Source organism: Ascaphus truei, chromosome 7, assembly GCF_040206685.1.
Source record: "Ascaphus truei isolate aAscTru1 chromosome 7, aAscTru1.hap1, whole genome shotgun sequence".
Taxonomy (NCBI): domain Eukaryota; kingdom Metazoa; phylum Chordata; class Amphibia; order Anura; family Ascaphidae; genus Ascaphus; species Ascaphus truei.
This window is the reverse complement of record NC_134489.1, coordinates 116,425,117-116,444,841: the sequence shown is the minus strand read 5'-3', so window position 1 is coordinate 116,444,841 and position 19,725 is coordinate 116,425,117. Positions and strand designations below refer to the sequence as shown.

At 51.5% G+C, this 19,725-nt stretch overlaps 1 protein-coding gene across 6 annotated transcripts in view; it reads right to left on the bottom strand.

Annotated features, from left to right (window-relative positions):
• The window catches only part of SLC35F5 (solute carrier family 35 member F5), a 103,004-nt gene extending 83,858 nt beyond the window's left edge, over positions 1 to 19,146 (bottom strand). The window contains exons 1-5 of one of the 6 annotated variants that reach the window (XM_075609951.1): positions 18,885 to 18,935; positions 8,780 to 11,261; positions 7,761 to 7,841; positions 7,465 to 7,606; positions 7,239 to 7,382 (exon numbers count right to left, since the gene is read on the bottom strand). In XM_075609951.1, coding sequence (XP_075466066.1) covers positions 7,239 to 7,382; positions 7,465 to 7,599 — 279 coding nt within the window. In that variant the 5' untranslated portion in view covers positions 7,600 to 7,606; positions 7,761 to 7,841; positions 8,780 to 11,261; positions 18,885 to 18,935. Of the gene's footprint in view, positions 1 to 7,238; positions 7,383 to 7,464; positions 7,607 to 7,760; positions 7,842 to 8,779; positions 11,262 to 18,884 lie in introns of all 6 variants that reach the window. The other 5 variants (XM_075609950.1, XR_012802774.1, XM_075609954.1 and 2 more) reach the window with 5 other exon arrangements.
• Positions 19,147 to 19,725: the final 579 nt, after the last annotated feature.

Below are 19,725 nucleotides of genomic sequence, written 5' to 3'. Positions count from 1 at the left end.
ATCTGCAGTAATGTGCCCCCCTAACACAGAGAGCTGGTCATCCGCAGTAATGTGCCCCCCTAACACAGAGAGCTGGTCATCCGCAGTAATGTGCCCCCCTAACACAGAGAGCTGGTCATCTGCAGTAATGTTCCCCCCTAACACAGAGAGCTGGTCATCTGCAGTAATGTGCCCCCCTAACACAGAGAGCTGGTCATCTGCAGTAATGTGCCCCCCTAACACAGAGAGCTGGTCATCTGCAGTAATGTGCCCCCCTAACACAGAGAGCTGGTCATCTGCAGTAATGTGCCCCCCTAACACAGAGAGCTGGTCATCTGCAGTAATGTGCCCCACTAACACAGAGAGCTGGTCATCTGCAGTAATGTGCCCCCCTAACACAGAGAGCTGGTCATCAGCAGTAATGTGCCCCCCTAACACAGAGAGCTGGTCATCTGCAGTAATGTGCCCCCCTAACACAGAGAGCTGGTCATCTGCCGTAATGTGCCCCCCTAACACAGAGAGCTGGTCATCTGCCGTAATGTGCCCCCCTAACACAGAAAGCTGGTCATCTGCCGTAATGTGCCCCCCTAACACAGAGAGCTGGTCATCTACCGTAATGTGCCCCCCCAACACAGAGAGCTGGTCATCTGCAGTAATGTGCCCCCCTAACACAGAGAGCTGGTCATCTGCCGTAATGTGCCCCCCTAACACAGAAAGCTGGTAATCTGCCGTAATGTGCCCCCCTAACACAGAGAGCTGGTCATCTGCAGTAATGTGCCCCCCTAACACAGAGAGCTGGTCATCTGCCGTAATGTGCCCCCCTAACACAGAGAGCTGGTCATCTGCCGTAATGTGCCCCCCTAACACAGAAAGCTGGTCATCTGCCGTAATGTGCCCCCCTAACACAGAGAGCTGGTCATCTGCCGTAATGTGCCCCCCTAACACAGAGAGCTGGTCATCTACCGTAATGTGCCCCCCCAACACAGAGAGCTGGTCATCTGCCGTAATGTGCCCCCCTAACACAGAGAGCTGGTCATCAGCAGTAATGTGCCCCCCTAACACAGAGCTGGTCATCTGCCGTAATGTGCCCCCCTAACACAGAGAGCTGGTCATCTGCCGTAATGTGCCCCCCTAACACAGAGAGCTGGTCATCTGCCGTAATGTGCCCCCCTAACACAGAGAGCTGGTCATCAGCAGTAATGTGCCCCCCTAACACAGAGCTGGTCATCTGCCGTAATGTGCCCCCCTAACACAGAGAGCTGGTCATCTGCCATAATGTGCCCCCCTAACACAGAGAGCTGGTCATCTGCCGTAATGTGCCCCCCTAACACAGAGAGCTAGTCATCTGCCGTAATGTGCCCCCCTAACACAGAGCTGGTCATCTGCCGTAATGTGCCCCCCTAACACAGAACTGGTCATCTGCAGTAATGTGCCCCCATAACACACAGAGCTGGTCATCTGCCCACCCTAACACAGAGAGCTGGTCATCTGCCGTAATGTGCCCCCCTAACACAGAGCTGGTCATCTGCAGTAATGTGCCCCCCTAACACAGAGAGCTGGTCATCTGCTGTAATGTGCCCCCATAACACACAGAGCTGGTCATCTGCAGTAATGTGCCCCCATAACACAGAGAGCTGGTCATCAGCAGTAATGTGCTCCCCTAACACAGAGAGCTGGTCATCAGCAGTAATGTGCCCCCCTAACACAGAGAGCTGGTCATCTGCTGTAATGTGCCCCCCTAACACAGAGAGCTGGTCATCTGCCGTAATGTGCCCCCATAACACAGAGAGCTGGTCATCTGCAGTAATGTGCCCCCCTAACACAGAACTGGTCATCTGCAGTAATGTGCCCCCATAACACACAGAGCTGGTCATCTGCCCCCCTAACACAGAGAGCTGGTCATCTGCCGTAATGTGCCCCCCTAACACAGAGCTGGTCATCTGCAGTAATGTGCCCCCATAACACACAGAGCTGGTCATCTGCCGTAATGTGCCCCCCTAACACAGAGAGCTGGTCATCTGCCGTAATGTGCCCCCCTAACACAGAGAGCTGGTCATCTGCAGTAATGTGCCCCCCTAACACAGAGAGCTGGTCATCTGCCGTAATGTGCCCCCCTAACACAGAGAGCTGGTCATCTGCCGTAATGTGCCCCCATAACACAGAGAGCTGGTCATCTGCAGTAATGTGCCCCCCTAACACAGAGAGCTGGTCATCTGCAGTAATGTGCCCCCCTAACACAGAGAGCTGGTCATCTGCAGTAATGTTCCCCCCTAACACAGAGAGCTGGTCATCAGCAGTAATGTGCCCCCCTAACACAGAGAGCTGGTCATCTGCCGTAATGTGCCACCCTAACACAGAGAGCTGGTCATCTGCCGTAATGTGCCCCCCTAACACAGAGAGCTGGTCATCTGCCGTAATGTGCCCCCCTAACACAGAGAGCTGGTCATCTGCAGTAATGTGCCCCCCTAACACAGAGAGCTGGTCATCTGCCGTAATGTGCCCCCCTAACACAGAGAGCTGGTAATCTGCAGTAATGTGCCCCCCTAACACAGAGAGCTGGTCATCTGCCGTAATGTGCCCCCCTAACACAGAGAGCTGGTCATCTGCCGTAATGTGCCCCCCTAACACAGAGAGCTAGTCATCTGCCGTAATGTGCCCCCCTAACACAGAGCTGGTCATCTGCCGTAATGTGCCCCCCTAACACAGAACTGGTCATATGCAGTAATGTGCCCCCATAACACACAGAGCTGGTCATCTGCCCCCCTAACACAGAGAGCTGGTCATCTGCCGTAATGTGCCCCCCTAACACAGAGCTGGTCATCTGCAGTAATGTGCCCCCATAACACACAGAGCTGGTCATCTGCAGTAATTTGCCCCCCTAACACAGAGAGCTGGTCATCAGCAGTAATGTGCTCCCCTAACACAGAGAGCTGGTCATCTGCCGTAATGTGCCCCCCTAACACAGAGAGCTGGTCATCTGCAGTAATGTGCCCCCCTAACACAGAGAGCTGGTCATCTGCAGTAATGTGCCCCCCTAACACAGAGAGCTGGTCATCTGCCGTAATGTGCCCCCATAACATAGAAAGCTGGTCATCAGCAGTAATGTGCCCCCCTAACACAGAGAGCTGGTCATCTGCTGTAATGTGCCCCCATAACACAGAGAGCTGGTCATCTGCAGTAATGTGCCCCCCTAACACAGAGAGCTGGTCATCAGCCGTAATGTGCCCCCCTAACACAGAGCTGGTCATCTGCAGTAATGTGCCCCCATAACACACAGAGCTGGTCATCTGCAGTAATTTGCCCCCCTAACACAGAGAGCTGGTCATCAGCAGTAATGTGCCCCCTAACACAGAGAGCTGGTCATCTGCCGTAATGTGCCCCCCTAACACAGAGAGCTGGTCATCTGCCGTAATGTGCCCCCATAACACAGAGAGCTGGTCATCTGCAGTAATGTGCCCCCCTAACACAGAGAGCTGGTCATCTGCCGTAATGTGCCCCCATAACATAGAAAGCTGGTCATCAGCAGTAATGTGCCCCCCTAACACAGAGAGCTGGTCATCTGCTGTAATGTGCCCCCATAACACAGAGAGCTGGTCATCTGCAGTAATGTGCCCCCCTAACACAGAGAGCTGGTCATCAGCCGTAATGTGCCCCCCTAACACAGAGCTGGTCATCTGCAGTAATGTGCCCCCATAACACAGAGAGCTGGTCATCTGCAGTAATGTGCCCCCCTAACACAGAGAGCTGGTCATCTGCCGTAATGTGCCCCCATAACATAGAGAGCTGGTCATCAGCAGTAATGTGCCCCCCTAACACAGAGAGCTGGTCATCTGCAGTAATGTGCTCCCCTAACACAGAGAGCTGGTCATCTGCAGTAATGTGCCCCCCTAACACAGAGAGCTGGTCATCTGCAGTAATGTGCCCCCCTAACACAGAGAGCTGGTCATCTGCAGTAATGTGCCCCACTAACACAGAGAGCTGGTCATCTGCAGTAATGTGCCCCCCTAACACAGAGAGCTGGTCATCTGCCGTAATGTGCCCCCCTAACACAGAGAGCTGGTCATCAGCAGTAATGTGCCCCCCTAACACAGAGAGCTGGTCATCTGCAGTAATGTGCCCCCCTAACACAGAGAGCTGGTCATCTGCCGTAATGTGCCCCCCTAACACAGAAAGCTGGTCATCTGCCGTAATGTGCCCCCCTAACACAGAGAGCTGGTCATCAGCAGTAATGTGCCCCCCTAACACAGAGCTGGTCATCTGCCGTAATGTGCCCCCCTAACACAGAGAGCTGGTCATCTGCCGTAATGTGCCCCCCTAACACAGAGAGCTGGTCATCTGCCGTAATGTGCCCCCCTAACACAGAGAGCTGGTCATCTACCGTAATGTGCCCCCCCAACACAGAGAGCTGGTCATCTACCGTAATGTGCCCCCCTAACACAGAGAGCTGGTCATCAGCAGTAATGTGCCCCCCTAACACAGAGCTGGTCATCTGCAGTAATGTGCCCCCCTAACACAGAGAGCTGGTCATCTGCAGTAATGTGCCCCCCTAACACAGAGAGCTGGTCATCTGCAGTAATGTGCCCCCCTAACACAGAGAGCTGGTCATCTGCTGTAATGTGCCCCCCTAACACAGAAAGCTGGTCATCTGCCGTAATGTGCCCCCCTAACACAGAGAGCTGGTCATCAGCAGTAATGTGCCCCCCTAACACAGAGCTGGTCATCTGCCGTAATGTGCCCCCCTAACACAGAGAGCTGGTCATCTGCCGTAATGTGCCCCCCTAACACAGAGAGCTGGTCATCTACCGTAATGTGCCCCCCCAACACAGAGAGCTGGTCATCTACCGTAATGTGCCCCCCTAACACAGAGAGCTGGTCATCAGCAGTAATGTGCCCCCCTAACACAGAGCTGGTCATCTGCAGTAATGTGCCCCCCTAACACAGAGAGCTGGTCATCTGCAGTAATGTGCCCCCCTAACACAGAGTTCTGGCATCAATAGTATTGATCTGCCAATTCCTGATCAATAGTGGAAAACCTTTTCGGAGTATCTTTCCCTACCTGAAGAGCGATATCCATAGAGAAGGAAATTCTTATATGTAGAGAACTGATCTGCTTGTCCCTTGCTGAGAGAAGCCCAATATGCTTTCTTGCCCATGCTACTGTTTCTATTACAGCTCACGAAAACCAACAGCTTTATGCATTGTCTGGCTGAAGGGAGAGAAATACGCTCTCTTTTCGATTCGCATTGTATTAATGCAGCGCATCTTTTTGAAGGCAGATAAAATATTTAACGGCCTTGAATAATATACACAAAAACCGAAACCTTTGGAATGTAACATGCATGTTTTTCTCCCCATTTATCAACCATCCGTAACGGATTGGGGTCTTCAGTACTCTCTGGGTATCTTCCATCAGTTGTGCTGATGATTCAGCTTTTATCATAAAGTCATCAAGACAGGGAATGCTGGAAATACCTTCTATCTAGCTGGAGAGAGGCTTCCATGACCACCATGATCTTTGGGAATACCTTCTAGCTGGAGAGAGGCTTCCATGACCACCGTGATCTTTGGGAATACCTTCTAGCTGGAGAGAGGCTTCCATGACCACCGTGATCTTTGGGAATACCTTCTAGCTGGAGAGAGGCTTCCATGACCACCGTGATCTTTGGGAATACCTTCTAGCTGGAGAGAGGCTTCCATGACCACCGTGATCTTTGGGAATACCTTCTAGCTGGAGAGAGGCTTCCATGACCACCATGATCTTTGGGAATACCTTCTAGCTGGAGAGAGGCTTCCATGACCAACATTATCTTTGGGAATATCTTCTAGCTGGAGAGAGGCTTCCATGACCACCGTGATCTTTGGGAATACCTTCTAGCTGGAGAGAGGCTTCCATGACCACCGTGATCTTTGGGAATACCTTCTAGCTGGAGAGAGGCTTCCATGACCACCGTGATCTTTGGGAATACCTTCTAGCTGGAGAGAGGCTTCCATGACCACCGTGATCTTTGGGAATACCTTCTAGCTGGAGAGAGGCTTCCATGACCACCATGATCTTTGGGAATACCTTCTAGCTGGAGAGAGGCTTCCATGACCACCATTATCTTTGGGAATATCTTCTAGCTGGAGAGAGGCTTCCATGACCACCATAATGTGGGGTATGCATGTATATGATTATACAATGCTATTATATTTATCTGTTTGGATTATGGACACAATAACTGAGTGACACTTAGCGGAATTTTATACATTTTCTATTGTAAATACTTCATTTGATTGTGTATATTATATATTTTGGATGTATTAAAGTTTTGTTATTTTTTGGTTTTACTAAATTAGCAGGTCCACTTTGATCCACTATGATCGCCTATCAGACATTATCTGAAGGTCTATTACAGTCCTATCATTATATTACTGTATGTACGGAGTGCAACAATTTGGGTACTTTGGATCAATTCTGTGTGATATACTATGTCTATCCCCTCAGTTGGAACATTGGGGCTTTGATGCAAAAAGTATGGGGTATAGGCAGCACTCCAAAATGTAATCAGAATTTAATGTGTCATGTGCATGGGAACAGAAGGAGGGACCCTAAGCCCACCCAAAACTAGTACAGAACAATATTGGTGTGCCCAGCACGAACACCAATTCTTTTCTGTATTGGGTTAGTCTGCAACAGGACATCAATACTGTTTCATTTTTTTTGGCAATTGGTGTGACTCTACCTATCTATATACTGCTTGCAGAAGATGGCTCTGATCCTCATCCCGAGTGTTCCACACAAAGTTCTCTGCAATATGAAAGGTCTTTGCAATATGAAAGGTCTCTAATATCCCAACTCGCGGTTTCCAAATCTCTCCCTCTCAACACTGTTGAATATTATATGTGTTTAACAAGAGTTTGCACAGGCAAAGCCCTCCTTTTCTCTTGTCCTCTCCTTCCAAGGTGGGTAAAGGGAACATGAAACACTTGATTGACAAACATTTCCCCATTCAGTAGCCTATAAGAAATATATTGTGTAATTAATTTCTAAAGAGAGAAAAGGCAGAGAGATCTTCACTTTAAGCATGGTAAGATTCGTATGGGGAAGCCAATTCAATTAACTTTTTTTTTTTAATTACTACTTGGACAGCTCTCAGGGACTACCCTTACAGTGCTGATTTCTATTGATATTACAATCCCACTTGCACGAGTAATCACAGCCTTAAGACTCCGCACAGAACAAGAAAAGAAATAACAGTTTGAGAGGAATAAACACTCACAAAAGCTGCATGTCTCCCGCTGAGACGATTTGTGCACTGCTGTCTCCACGGCCTCCACACAATGAACCCCAGAAGGTACAGAACAAACAAAGATGTTTTTGCAAAGGTGCTGAAAAAGGGTTTGTTGTACTCCTGAAATATGTACTGAAAAAGAAAACATTGCTTTCGTTAACATGATCTATCAGCCATATTGCAGATATATGATGCGTAGAGGAATGTTACTCACTGAGGTCAGCTCAGAGGAAGCAACCCAGATCACATCGACAAGGAGCAGGATAATGATTCCAAGAGCCAAACGCCTGCGCTGAGAGCTGGAGCTTCCAGGAGAGCTTATTCGATTCATAACGAACACCAAGACCATGTGTAACCTGAAATAAACCCGTATCAGGACTAATCTGATCCACTTAGACCTCTCACTGTTTGCAGGCTGCAAACTCATGTTTCTCCAAAGAACATTATCGTGTCATTCAGGCATGAGATTTTTACAGAGCACAGATGAACAGTATAGGTTTTATTACATACTTGCACAGTGACTGATCGACAAAAAGAATATCTGGTGACTGCACGTGGGTTCTGTACCAGACATGTCATCTCCGGGAACATCTGGAAGAGAAATGTCGGAAGTACAGCTGAACCCCGTTATAACGCGACCCGTTACAACGCAAATCCGGTTATAACGCGATGCAAGCGTGGCTCCCAATTTTCGTATTCATGAATACTTTACAACACGATTATTGGTATCTTAAACACTTTATTGTACAATGCATACAATTGTACATTATTTCATACGCGATCCGCTTATAGCGCAATGTGATTCTTTGGACCCCAAGCACAGCGTTATAAGGGGGTTGAACTGTACAAGCTAATGTCTCATGGACAGAAAGACAGAGGAGAGAGAGAGAGAGACAGAGGGGGACAGAGACAGAAAATGAAAAGAAAAAAAAAGAGGGGGGGGAACATACGTGTATGTGTGCGTGTATGTGGGTGTACGTGTGCGTGTATGTGGGTGTACGTCTGCATGTATGTGGGTGTACGTGTGCATGTATGTGGGTGTATCTATGTGGGTGTACGTGTGCGTGTATGTGGGTGTACGTGGGTGTACGTGTATGTGCGTGCGTGTGCAGGTGTGCGCAGATGTGTGTGTGTATGGATGTGTAGATATAGAGCCACACACACGTTTGCGGTTTATAGAAGTCTGTAGTTGGTTGGTCTTTATAGTAATGGTGGTGTCTAGGAATCTTCCCTGAAACACCCTTATCATACAGACAACCTTATAATCTCAATAAAATGATGGTGAGGAGTAAAGTATTCAACGGTACAAATGAATTCAGGACAAGACCATGCCAGGACGTAAGATGCAAAACCTGCGCAATGCTCCATACAGCGGGCACAATACAAATACCACACAGGAATACAAAATCAGAGGAAGGTTCACCACCTGTTCCTCATGCAATGTCGTGTACCTCATCATGTGCATGAAATGCCCAGGGGGCTGCTACTACATAGGTGAGACGGGACAGGGGTTAAACAAGAGAATGAACCTGCATCGCCACAGCATCACACGCGTAACAAGAGATGGTCCTGTCAGCGAACATTTCTATGACTCTGGCCATAAGATGAACGATCTGAAGGTGGCCATACTCAAAGGTAATCTTAGAACACCGAAAGAGACGGTTGCATGAATACAAATTTATGCAACTGTTCGGAACACTTAGCGGTGGCCTAAACAGAGACCAAAGTTTTATGAGGCACCATTGACACAAGAGAACTCTCTTCCCATGAGCGCTAAAAGCCATGTCTATACATACTGCGCTATATGTATGCACATACAGCTGTCTCTTACACATACAAATACTCTATCTAATTCCATCCCTATATACCAATAGGTATCTACACACACTTTTAGTAATGCTACAGCCTCTTACATTTCCACACCTACTCACAACATTGATATACACTCCCACTCCACACACACCTTTTGTAAAGTGCTGTATACACTGTGAGCACTCTACAAATGTATATTTACACACACAAACACACACACCAATAAAGGGACTATTTAACACTTCAAGTCATAAATCACATACTACACGGGGGGGTTAGGTTTCAGTCACAGATAACATTCTTATATGCATGGTTTTTAAGTTAAACCTTGCTTCATTCAATGTACCATCGCTCGAAAGCTCGCACAAAAAAGCTTATCGTTAGCCACAGAACAGTATCGTCTATCCATTTCTTGAGAATATATATTATATGTGTGTGTAGATTTGCGGTGTACAGAAGTCTGTAGTTGGTTGTTCTTTATAGTAATGGTGGCGTCTAGGAAATATACTTCGTCCGGGGAATGGGCGAGTTTGAGGTTGATTCTCGGATGGAACGTATTGAAGTTCTCATGGAACTGTAGGTCCAAATCAGGAGGCTGTCATTGATCTACCGAAGGTATGTAAGGGGCTTCAAGTGACAGGTGGAGAGAAAGTCACTTTCCAGTTTTGCGCAGAACAGATTGGCATACTGTGGCACCATCCGAATGCCCATAGCTGTCCCGGTTGTATGGAGGTATGTGTCATTTCCAATTGTGAAATAGTTATAGGTCAGAATAAATTCAATGCATTTAGTCACTGTCTCTGCGGTCCCAGAAAGTTTCTGCAGGCTGAAATCCCATCTTTGCGGGGGATGTTAGTGTAAAGTGACTCTAAATCCATGGTTGCTAGTAGTGTTCCTGTTGGGAGCATTACGTTTGTTTAGCAGGTCTGTGGTGTCCTGGATATAGCTGGGTGTGTTCCTGACAAGTGGTTTGAGAATGCTCTCCACCCAGCCAGAAATATTCTCAGTCAGTGTGCCAGATCCAGAGATAATAGGGTGCCCAGGGTTGCCCTCTTTGTGAATTTTGGGGAGCATGTTCAATGTGCCAGGTTTTGGGTTAACTGGTATCAGGTCCAGAATTTGTTCTCGTGCGGATTGGGAGTGTTTTAATGATCCTGTTGAGTTCTCTCATGTATTTTTTAGTTGGATCCTCCTGCAGTTGGGTGTAGTACTTTGAATCAGAGAGTTGCCAGTGTGCTTCCCGCAGGTAGTCTGTGGTGTTCATTATGACCACTGCTCCTCCCTTGTCTGCAGGTTTGATTGTTATGTTGTGGTTGGCCTTTAGCGATTCTATGGCTCTCCTCTCCATCAGTGTCAGATTATATGTTTGTTTCCTTACTTTTTCCAGGATGGTGGTTTTGGCGCTGTGTCTGAAGCTTTCAATGTACCGGTCCAATGTGGGATTGCGCCCAGTTTGTGGGAGCCAGTTGGATTTTTGCTTCTCCCTGCTCATGTGCAGCAGCTCTCCTTCTGCAGTGTTGGCACGATCTTTGCAGTGTCTGTCATGGAAGAACTCCTTAAGACGCAGCCTTCTGAAGAACTCTTCCAGGTCACTGCACAGCTCAATCTTGTCCATAGGCTTGGTAGGGCAGAATGTGAGACCCTTTGATAATACTGAGGACTCTGCTTGATTAGGTGTGTAATCTGAGAGGTTAACAGTGCAGTCCTGCTCTTGGTGACTGTCAATGTTTGGATTATTAGTTGTTGTGCTGGCTGCTGCAGAGTATCTCATTCTTAGCCTCAGTCTGTGCAGTTTCTTTTCCTTGTTGCTAATAAGACCCTTCAGGAGTTTTTCATGGAATGTTTGGAGTCCTCTCCATGTGTCTGCGTGTATTTCTCCTGTCTCCAGGATGCTGTCTATTGTCGCTTTTGTCTTTCTCCTGTTACTGTAACAGATGCTGATCAGATGGTTCCTTAATCTTGAAGAGTTCCTGGTGCACAATTGTTGTGAGAATTGTGTGTTGTATGTGTTTGCAAATGGGTTTTTGAAAATGAGTCCTTTTGGGATCAGATGCTCCTTTTTGCATTTGCTGAGGAAGATGATATCACGTTCTAGTTGTGCCTGTTTTTTTCAGTAAATCCTTTAGCTTCATTTGAGTGCGGTACAATGTGGTATCATCCATATTTTGATGTAGAGGTATCTGTACTGTGTTAGCCGAGCTTCAATAATCAAAAACGAAAAGACGAAACCGTTATGTGGCTAACGAAATGCTTTTATTTGTGCCAACTTTCGAGATACACTAATCTCTTGTTCCGGCGAGGTGGAGGTGTGAGACACACATACACACACACAGGGAGGAGGTGTGACACACATACACACACACAGGGAGGAGGTGTGACACACATACACACACACAGGGAGGAGGTGTGACACACATACACACACACAGGGAGGAGGTGTGACACACATACACACACACAGGGAGGAGGTGTGACACACACACACACAGGGAGGAGGTGTGACACACACACACACAGGGAGGAGGTGTGACACACACACACACAGGGAGGAGGTGTGACACACACGCACACAGGGAGGAGGTGTGACACACACGCACACAGGGAGGAGGTGTGACACACACGCACACAGGGAGGAGGTGTGACACACACGCACACAGGGAGGAGGTGTGACACACACGCACACAGGGAGGAGGTGTGACACACACGCACACAGGGAGGAGGTGTGACACACACGCACACAGGGAGGAGGTGTGACACACACGCACACAGGGAGGAGGTGTGACACACACGCACACAGGGAGGAGGTGTGACACACACGCACACAGGGAGGAGGTGTGACACACACGCACACAGGGAGGAGGTGTGACACACACGCACACAGGGAGGAGGTGTGACACACGCACACAGGGAGGAGGTGTGACACACACGCACACAGGGAGGAGGTGTGACACACACGCACACAGGGAGGAGGTGTGACACACACGCACACAGGGAGGAGGTGTGACACACACGCACACAGGGAGGAGGTGTGACACACACGCACACAGGGAGGAGGTGTGACACACACACGCACACAGGGAGGAGGTGTGACACACACACAGGGAGGAGGTGTGACACACACACAGGGAGGAGGTGTGACACACACACAGGGAGGAGGTGTGACACACACACAGGGAGGAGGTGTGACACACACACAGGGAGGAGGTGTGACACGCACACAGGGAGGAGGTGTGACACACACGCACACAGGGAGGAGGTGTGACACACACGCACACAGGGAGGAGGTGTGACACACACGCACACAGGGAGGAGGTGTGACACACACGCACACAGGGAGGAGGTGTGACACACACAGGGAGGAGGTGTGACACACAGGGAGGAGGTGTGACACACACAGGGAGGAGGTGTGACACACACAGGGAGGAGGTGTGACACACACAGGGAGGAGGTGTGACACACACAGGGAGGAGGTGTGACACACACAGGGAGGAGGTGTGACAGACACACAGGGAGGAGGTGTGACAGACACACACGGAGGAGGTGTGACAGACACACACGGAGGAGGTGTGACAGACACACACACGGAGGTGTGACAGAGACACACACACACAGGCAGGAGGAGGTGTGACAGAGACACACACACAGGCAGGAGGAGGTGTGACAGAGACACACACACAGGCAGGAGGAGGTGTGACAGACACACACAGGGAGGAGGTGTGACACACGGAGGTGTGACACACACAGGGAGGAGTTGTGACACACAGGGAGGAGGTGTGACACACAGGGAGGTGTGACACACAGGGAGGAGGTGTGACACAGGGAGGAGGTGTGACACACAGGGAGGAGGTGTGACACACAGGGAGGAGGTGTGACACACAGGGAGGAGGTGTGACACACAGGGAGGAGGTGTGACACACAGGGAGGTGTGACACACACAGGGAGGAGGTGTGACACACACAGGGAGGAGGTGTGACACACACAGGGAGGAGGTGTGACACACACAGGGAGGAGGTGTGACACACACAGGGAGGAGGTGTGACACACACACACACGGAGGAAGTGTGACACACACAGGGAGGAGGTGTGACACACACACAGTGAGGAGGTGTGACACACACACAGGGAGGAAGTGTGACACACACACACAGAGGAGGTGTGACACACACACACAGGGAGGAGGTGTGACACACACACAGGGAGGAGGTGTGACACACACACACACAGGGAGGAGGTGTGACACACACACACACACACAGGGAGGTGTGACACACACACACACAGGGAGGAGGTGTGACACACACACACACACAGGGAGGAGGTGTGACACACACAGGGAGGAGGTGTGACAGGCACACACACAGGGAGGTGTGACACACACACACAGGGAGGAGGTGTGACAGAGACACACACACACACACAGGGAGGAGGTGTGACAGACACACACACACAGGGAGGAGGTGTGACAGACACACACACACAGGGAGGTGGTGTGACAGACACACACACACAGGGAGGTGGTGTGACAGAGACACACACACACACAGGGAGGAGGTGTGACAGAGACACACACACAGGGAGGAGGTGTGACAGAGACACACACACAGGGAGGAGGTGTGACAGAGACACACACACAGGGAGGAGGTGTGACAGAGACACACACACACACACACAGGGAGGAGGTGTGACAGAGACACACACACACACACAGGGAGGAGGTGTGACAGAGACACACACACACAGGGAGGAGGTGTGACAGAGACACACACACACACACAGGGAGAAGGTGTGACAGAGACACACACACACACACAGGGAGGAGGTGTGACAGAGACACACACGGAGGAGGTGTGACAGAGACACACACACACAGAGAGGTGTGACAGAGACACAGGGAGGAGGTGTGACAGAGAAACACACACACACACAGGGAGGAGGTGTGACAGAGACACACACACACACAGGGAGGAGGTGTGACCGAGACACACACACACACGGAGGAGGTGTGACAGAGACACACACACACACGGAGGAGGTGTGACAGAGAAACACACACACACGAGGAGGTGTGACAGAGAAACACACACACACAGGGAGGTGTGACAGAGAAACACACACAGGGAGGTGTGACAGAGAAACACACACACACAGGGAGGTGTGACAGAGAAACACACACACACACACACAGGGAGGTGTGACAGAGAAACACACACACACACACACACACAGGGAGGTGTGACAGAGAAACACACACACACACAGGGAGGAGGTGTGACAGAGACACACACACACACACACAGGGAGGTGTGACAGAGAAACACACACACACACAGGGAGGAGGTGTGACAGAGACACACACACACACACACAGGGAGGAGGTGTGACAGAGACACACACACACACACACAGGGAGGAGGTGTGACAGAGACACACACACACACAGGGAGGAAGTGTGACAGAGACACACACACACAGGGAGGAGGTGTGACAGAGACACACACAGGGAGGTGTGACAGAGACACACACACACACACACACAGGGAGGTGTGAGAGAGACACACACACAGGGAGGTGTGACAGAGACACACACAGGGAGGTGTGACAGAGACACACACACACACACACAGGGAGGTGTGACAGAGACACACACACACACAGGGAGGTGTGACAGAGACACACACACACACAGGGAGGAGGTGTGACAGAGACACACACACACAGGGAGGAGGTGTGACAGAGACACACACACACAGGGAGGAGGTGTGACAGAGACACACACACACACAGGGAGGAGGTGTGACAGAGACACACACACACACACAGGGAGGAGGTGTGACAGAGACACACACACACACAGGGAGGAGGTGTGACAGAGACACACACACACACACAGGGAGGAGGTGTGACAGAGACACACACACAGGGAGGAGGTGTGACAGAGACACACACACACACACAGGGAGGAGGTGTGACAGACACACACAGGGAGGAGGTGTGACAGAGACACACACACACACACACACAGGGAGGAGGTGTGACAGAGACACACACACACACAGGGAGGAGGTGTGACAGAGACACACACACACACAGGGAGGAGGTGTGACAGAGACACACACACACACAGGGAGGAGGTGTGACAGAGACACACACACACACAGGGAGGAGGTGTGACAGAGACACACACACACACACAGGGAGGAGGTGTAACAGAGACACACACACACACACAGGGAGGAGGTGTAACAGAGACACACACACACACACAGGGAGGAGGTGTGACAGAGACACACACACAGGGAGGTGTGACAGAGACACACACACACACAGGGAGGTGTGACAGAGACACACACACACACACAGGGAGGTGTGACAGAGACACACACACACACACAGGGAGGTGTGACAGAGACACACACACACACACAGGGAGGTGTGACAGAGACACACACACACACAGGGAGGTGTGACAGACACACACACACACACAGGGAGGTGTGAAAGACACACACACACACACAGGGAGGTTTGACAGACACACACACACACAGGGAGGTGTGACAGAGACACACACACACAGGGAGGTGTGACAGAGACACACACACACACACAGGAAGGTGTGACAGAGACACACACAGGGAGGAGGTGTGACAGAGACACACACACACACACAGGGAGGAGGTGTGACAGAGACACACACACACACACAGGGAGGAGGTGTGACAGAGACACACACAGGGAGGTGTGACAGAGAAACAAACACACACAGGGAGGTGTGACAGAGAAACAAACACACACAGGGAGGTGTGACAGAGAAACAAACACACACAGGGAGGTGTGACAGAGAAACAAACACACACAGGGAGGTGTGACAGAGAAACAAACACACAGGGAGGTGTGACAGAGACACAGAGAAACAAACACACAGGGAGGTGTGACAGAGACACACACACAGGGAGGAGGTGTGACAGAGACACACACACACACACAGGGAGGAGGTGTGACAGAGACACACACACACACAGGGAGGAGGTGTGACAGAGACACACACACACACAGGGAGGTGTGACAGAGACACACACACACACAGGGAGGAGGTGTGACAGAGACACACACACACAGGGAGGAGGTGTGACAGAGACACACACACACACACACAGGGAGGAGGTGTGAGAGACACACACAGGGAGGAGGTGTGACAGAGACACACACACAGGGAGGAGGTGTGACAGAGACACACACACACAGGGAGGTGTGACAGAGACACACACACACACAGGGAGGAGGTGTGACAGAGACACACACACACACAGGGAGGAGGTGTGACAGAGACACACACACACACACACAGGGAGGAGGTGTGACAGAGACACACACACACACACACACACACACACAGGGAGGAGGTGTGACAGAGACACACACACACACAGGGAGGAGGTGTGACAGAGACACACACACACACACACAGGGAGGAGGTGTGACATAGACACACACACACACACACAGGGAGGAGGTGTGACAGAGACACACACACACACACACACACACAGGGAGGAGGTGTGACAGAGACACACACAGGGAGGAGGTGTGACAGAGACACACGCACACACAGGGAGGAGGTGTGACAGAGACACACACACACACACACACAGGGAGGAGGTGTGACAGACACACACACACACACACAGGGAGGAGGTGTGACAGAGACACACACACACAGGGAGGAGGTGTGACAGAGACACACACACACACACAGGGAGGAGGAGTGACAGAGATACACACACACACAGGGAGGAGGTGTGACAGAGACACACACACACACAGGGAGGAGGTGTGACAGAGACACACACACACACAGGGAGGAGGTGTGACAGAGACACACACACACACAGGGAGGAGGTGTGACAGAGACACACACACACACACAGGGAGGAGGTGTGACAGAGACACACACACACACACAGGGAGGAGGTGTGACAGAGACACACACACACACACAGGGAGGAGGTGTGACAGAGACACACACACACACACACAGGGAGGAGGTGTGACAGAGACACACACACACACACACAGGGAGGAGGTGTGACAGAGACACACACACACACACACAGGGAGGAGGTGTGACAGAGACACACACACACAGGGAGGAGGTGTGACAGAGACACACACACACAGGGAGGAGGTGTGACAGAGACACACACACACAGGGAGGAGGTGTGACAGAGACACACACACACAGGGAGGAGGTGTGACAGAGACACACACACACAGGGAGGAGGTGTGACAGAGACACACACAGGGAGGAGGTGTGACAGAGACACACACACACACACAGGGAGGAGGTGTGACAGAGACACACACACACACACAGGGAGGAGGTGTGACAGAGACACACACACACACACACAGGGAGGAGGTGTGACAGAGACACACACACACACACAGGGAGGAGGTGTGACAGAGACACACACACACACACACACAGGGAGGAGGTGTGACAGCGACACACACACACACACAGGGAGGAGGTGTGACAGCGACACACACACACACACACAGGGAGGAGGTGTGACAGAGACACACACACACAGGGAGGAGGTGTGACAGAGACACACACACACACACAGGGAGGAGGTGTGACAGAGACACACACACACACACAGGGAGGAGGTGTGACAGAGACACACACACACACACAGGGAGGAGGTGTGACAGAGACACACACACACACACAGGGAGGAGGTGTGACAGAGACACACACACACACACAGGGAGGAGGTGTGACAGAGACACACACACACACACAGGGAGGAGGTGTGACAGAGACACACACACACACACAGGGAGGAGGTGTGACAGAGACACACACACACACACAGGGAGGAGGTGTGACAGAGACACACACACACACACAGGGAGGAGGTGTGACAGAGACACACACACACACACACACAGGGAGGAGGTGTGACAGAGACACACACACACACAGGGAGGAGGTGTGACAGAGACACACACACACAGGGAGGAGGTGTGACAGAGACACACACACACAGGGAGGAGGTGTGACAGAGACACACACACACAGGGAGGAGGTGTGACAGAGACACACACACACAGGGAGGAGGTGTGACAGAGACACACACACACAGGGAGGAGGTGTGACAGAGACACACAGGGAGGAGGTGTGACAGAGACACACAGGGAGGAGGTGTGACAGAGACACACACACACACAGGGAGGAGGTGTGACAGAGACACACACACACACAGGGAGGAGGTGTGACAGAGACACACACACACAGGGAGGAGGTGTGACAGAGACACACACACACAGGGAGGAGGTGTGACAGAGACACACACACACACACAGGGAGGAGGTGTGACAGAGACACACACACACACAGGGAGGAGGTGTGACAGAGACACACACACACACACACACAGGGAGGAGGTGTGACAGAGACACACACACACACACACACACACAGGGAGGTGTGACAGAGACACACACACACGGAGGAGGTGTGACAGAGACACACACACACACGGAGGAGGTGTGACAGAGACACACACAGGGAGGAGGTGTGACAGAGACACACACACACACAGGGAGGAGGTGTGACAGAGACACACACACACACAGGGAGGAGGTGTGACAGAGACACACACACACACACAGGGAGGAGGTGTGACAGAGACACACACACGGAGGAGGTGTGACAGAGACACAGCGACAGCGACAGCGACAGAGACACACACACACACACACACACACACACACACACACACACACACACACACACACACACACACACACTACCTGTCTCTTTCTTCCGGTTCCGGTGTCCCAGGTTCCCCGCGGCTTCCCATCATACACCGGTGCAGCACAGAGCGTGTTGTTCCTTTGCCCCGCCCATTTCCCCGAGGTTTGTGTAACCCCGCCCTTAATAAATGTCACGTGTTCATGCGTTTGTAGGTCTCCGCATAGGCAGCGGCGGCCATGTTTAGTGCGGGCAAAATAGTCATTTTAGAGAGTGAGGGAGAGGATGCAGGGGGAGGAGTTACAGAGGGGAGAGGATACACGGGGAGAGTATATAGGGGGAAGGGGATACAAGGGGGAAGGGATACAGTGGGAGAGGAGAGAGGTGGGGAGGATACAGGGGGGAGAGGAGAGAGGACAGGGGGAGAGGATACACGGGAGGGGATACAGGGGGGGAGAGGATACAGGGGGGAGGGGATACAGGGGGGGAGGATACAGGGGGGAGGGGATAAGGGGGGAGAGGATACAGGGGGGAGGGGATAAGGGGGAGAGGATACAGGGGGGGAGGGGATACAGGGGGGATTGGATACAGGGGGGGAGGGGATACGGGGGTAGAGGATACAGGGGGGAGGGGATACAGGGGGAGGGTATACGGGGGTGGAAGGGATACGGGGGGAGGGGACACGGGGGTAGAGGATACAGGGGGGATACGGGGTGGAAGGGATACAGGGGGGAGGAGATAAGGGTGAGAGGATACACGGGGAGGAGATAAGGGGGAGAGGATACATGGGGGAGGAGATAAGGGGGAGAGGATACAGGGGGGGATACATGGGGGAGGAGATAGGGGGAGAGGATACATGGGGGAGGAGATCAGGGGGAGGGGATACATGGGGGAGGAGAT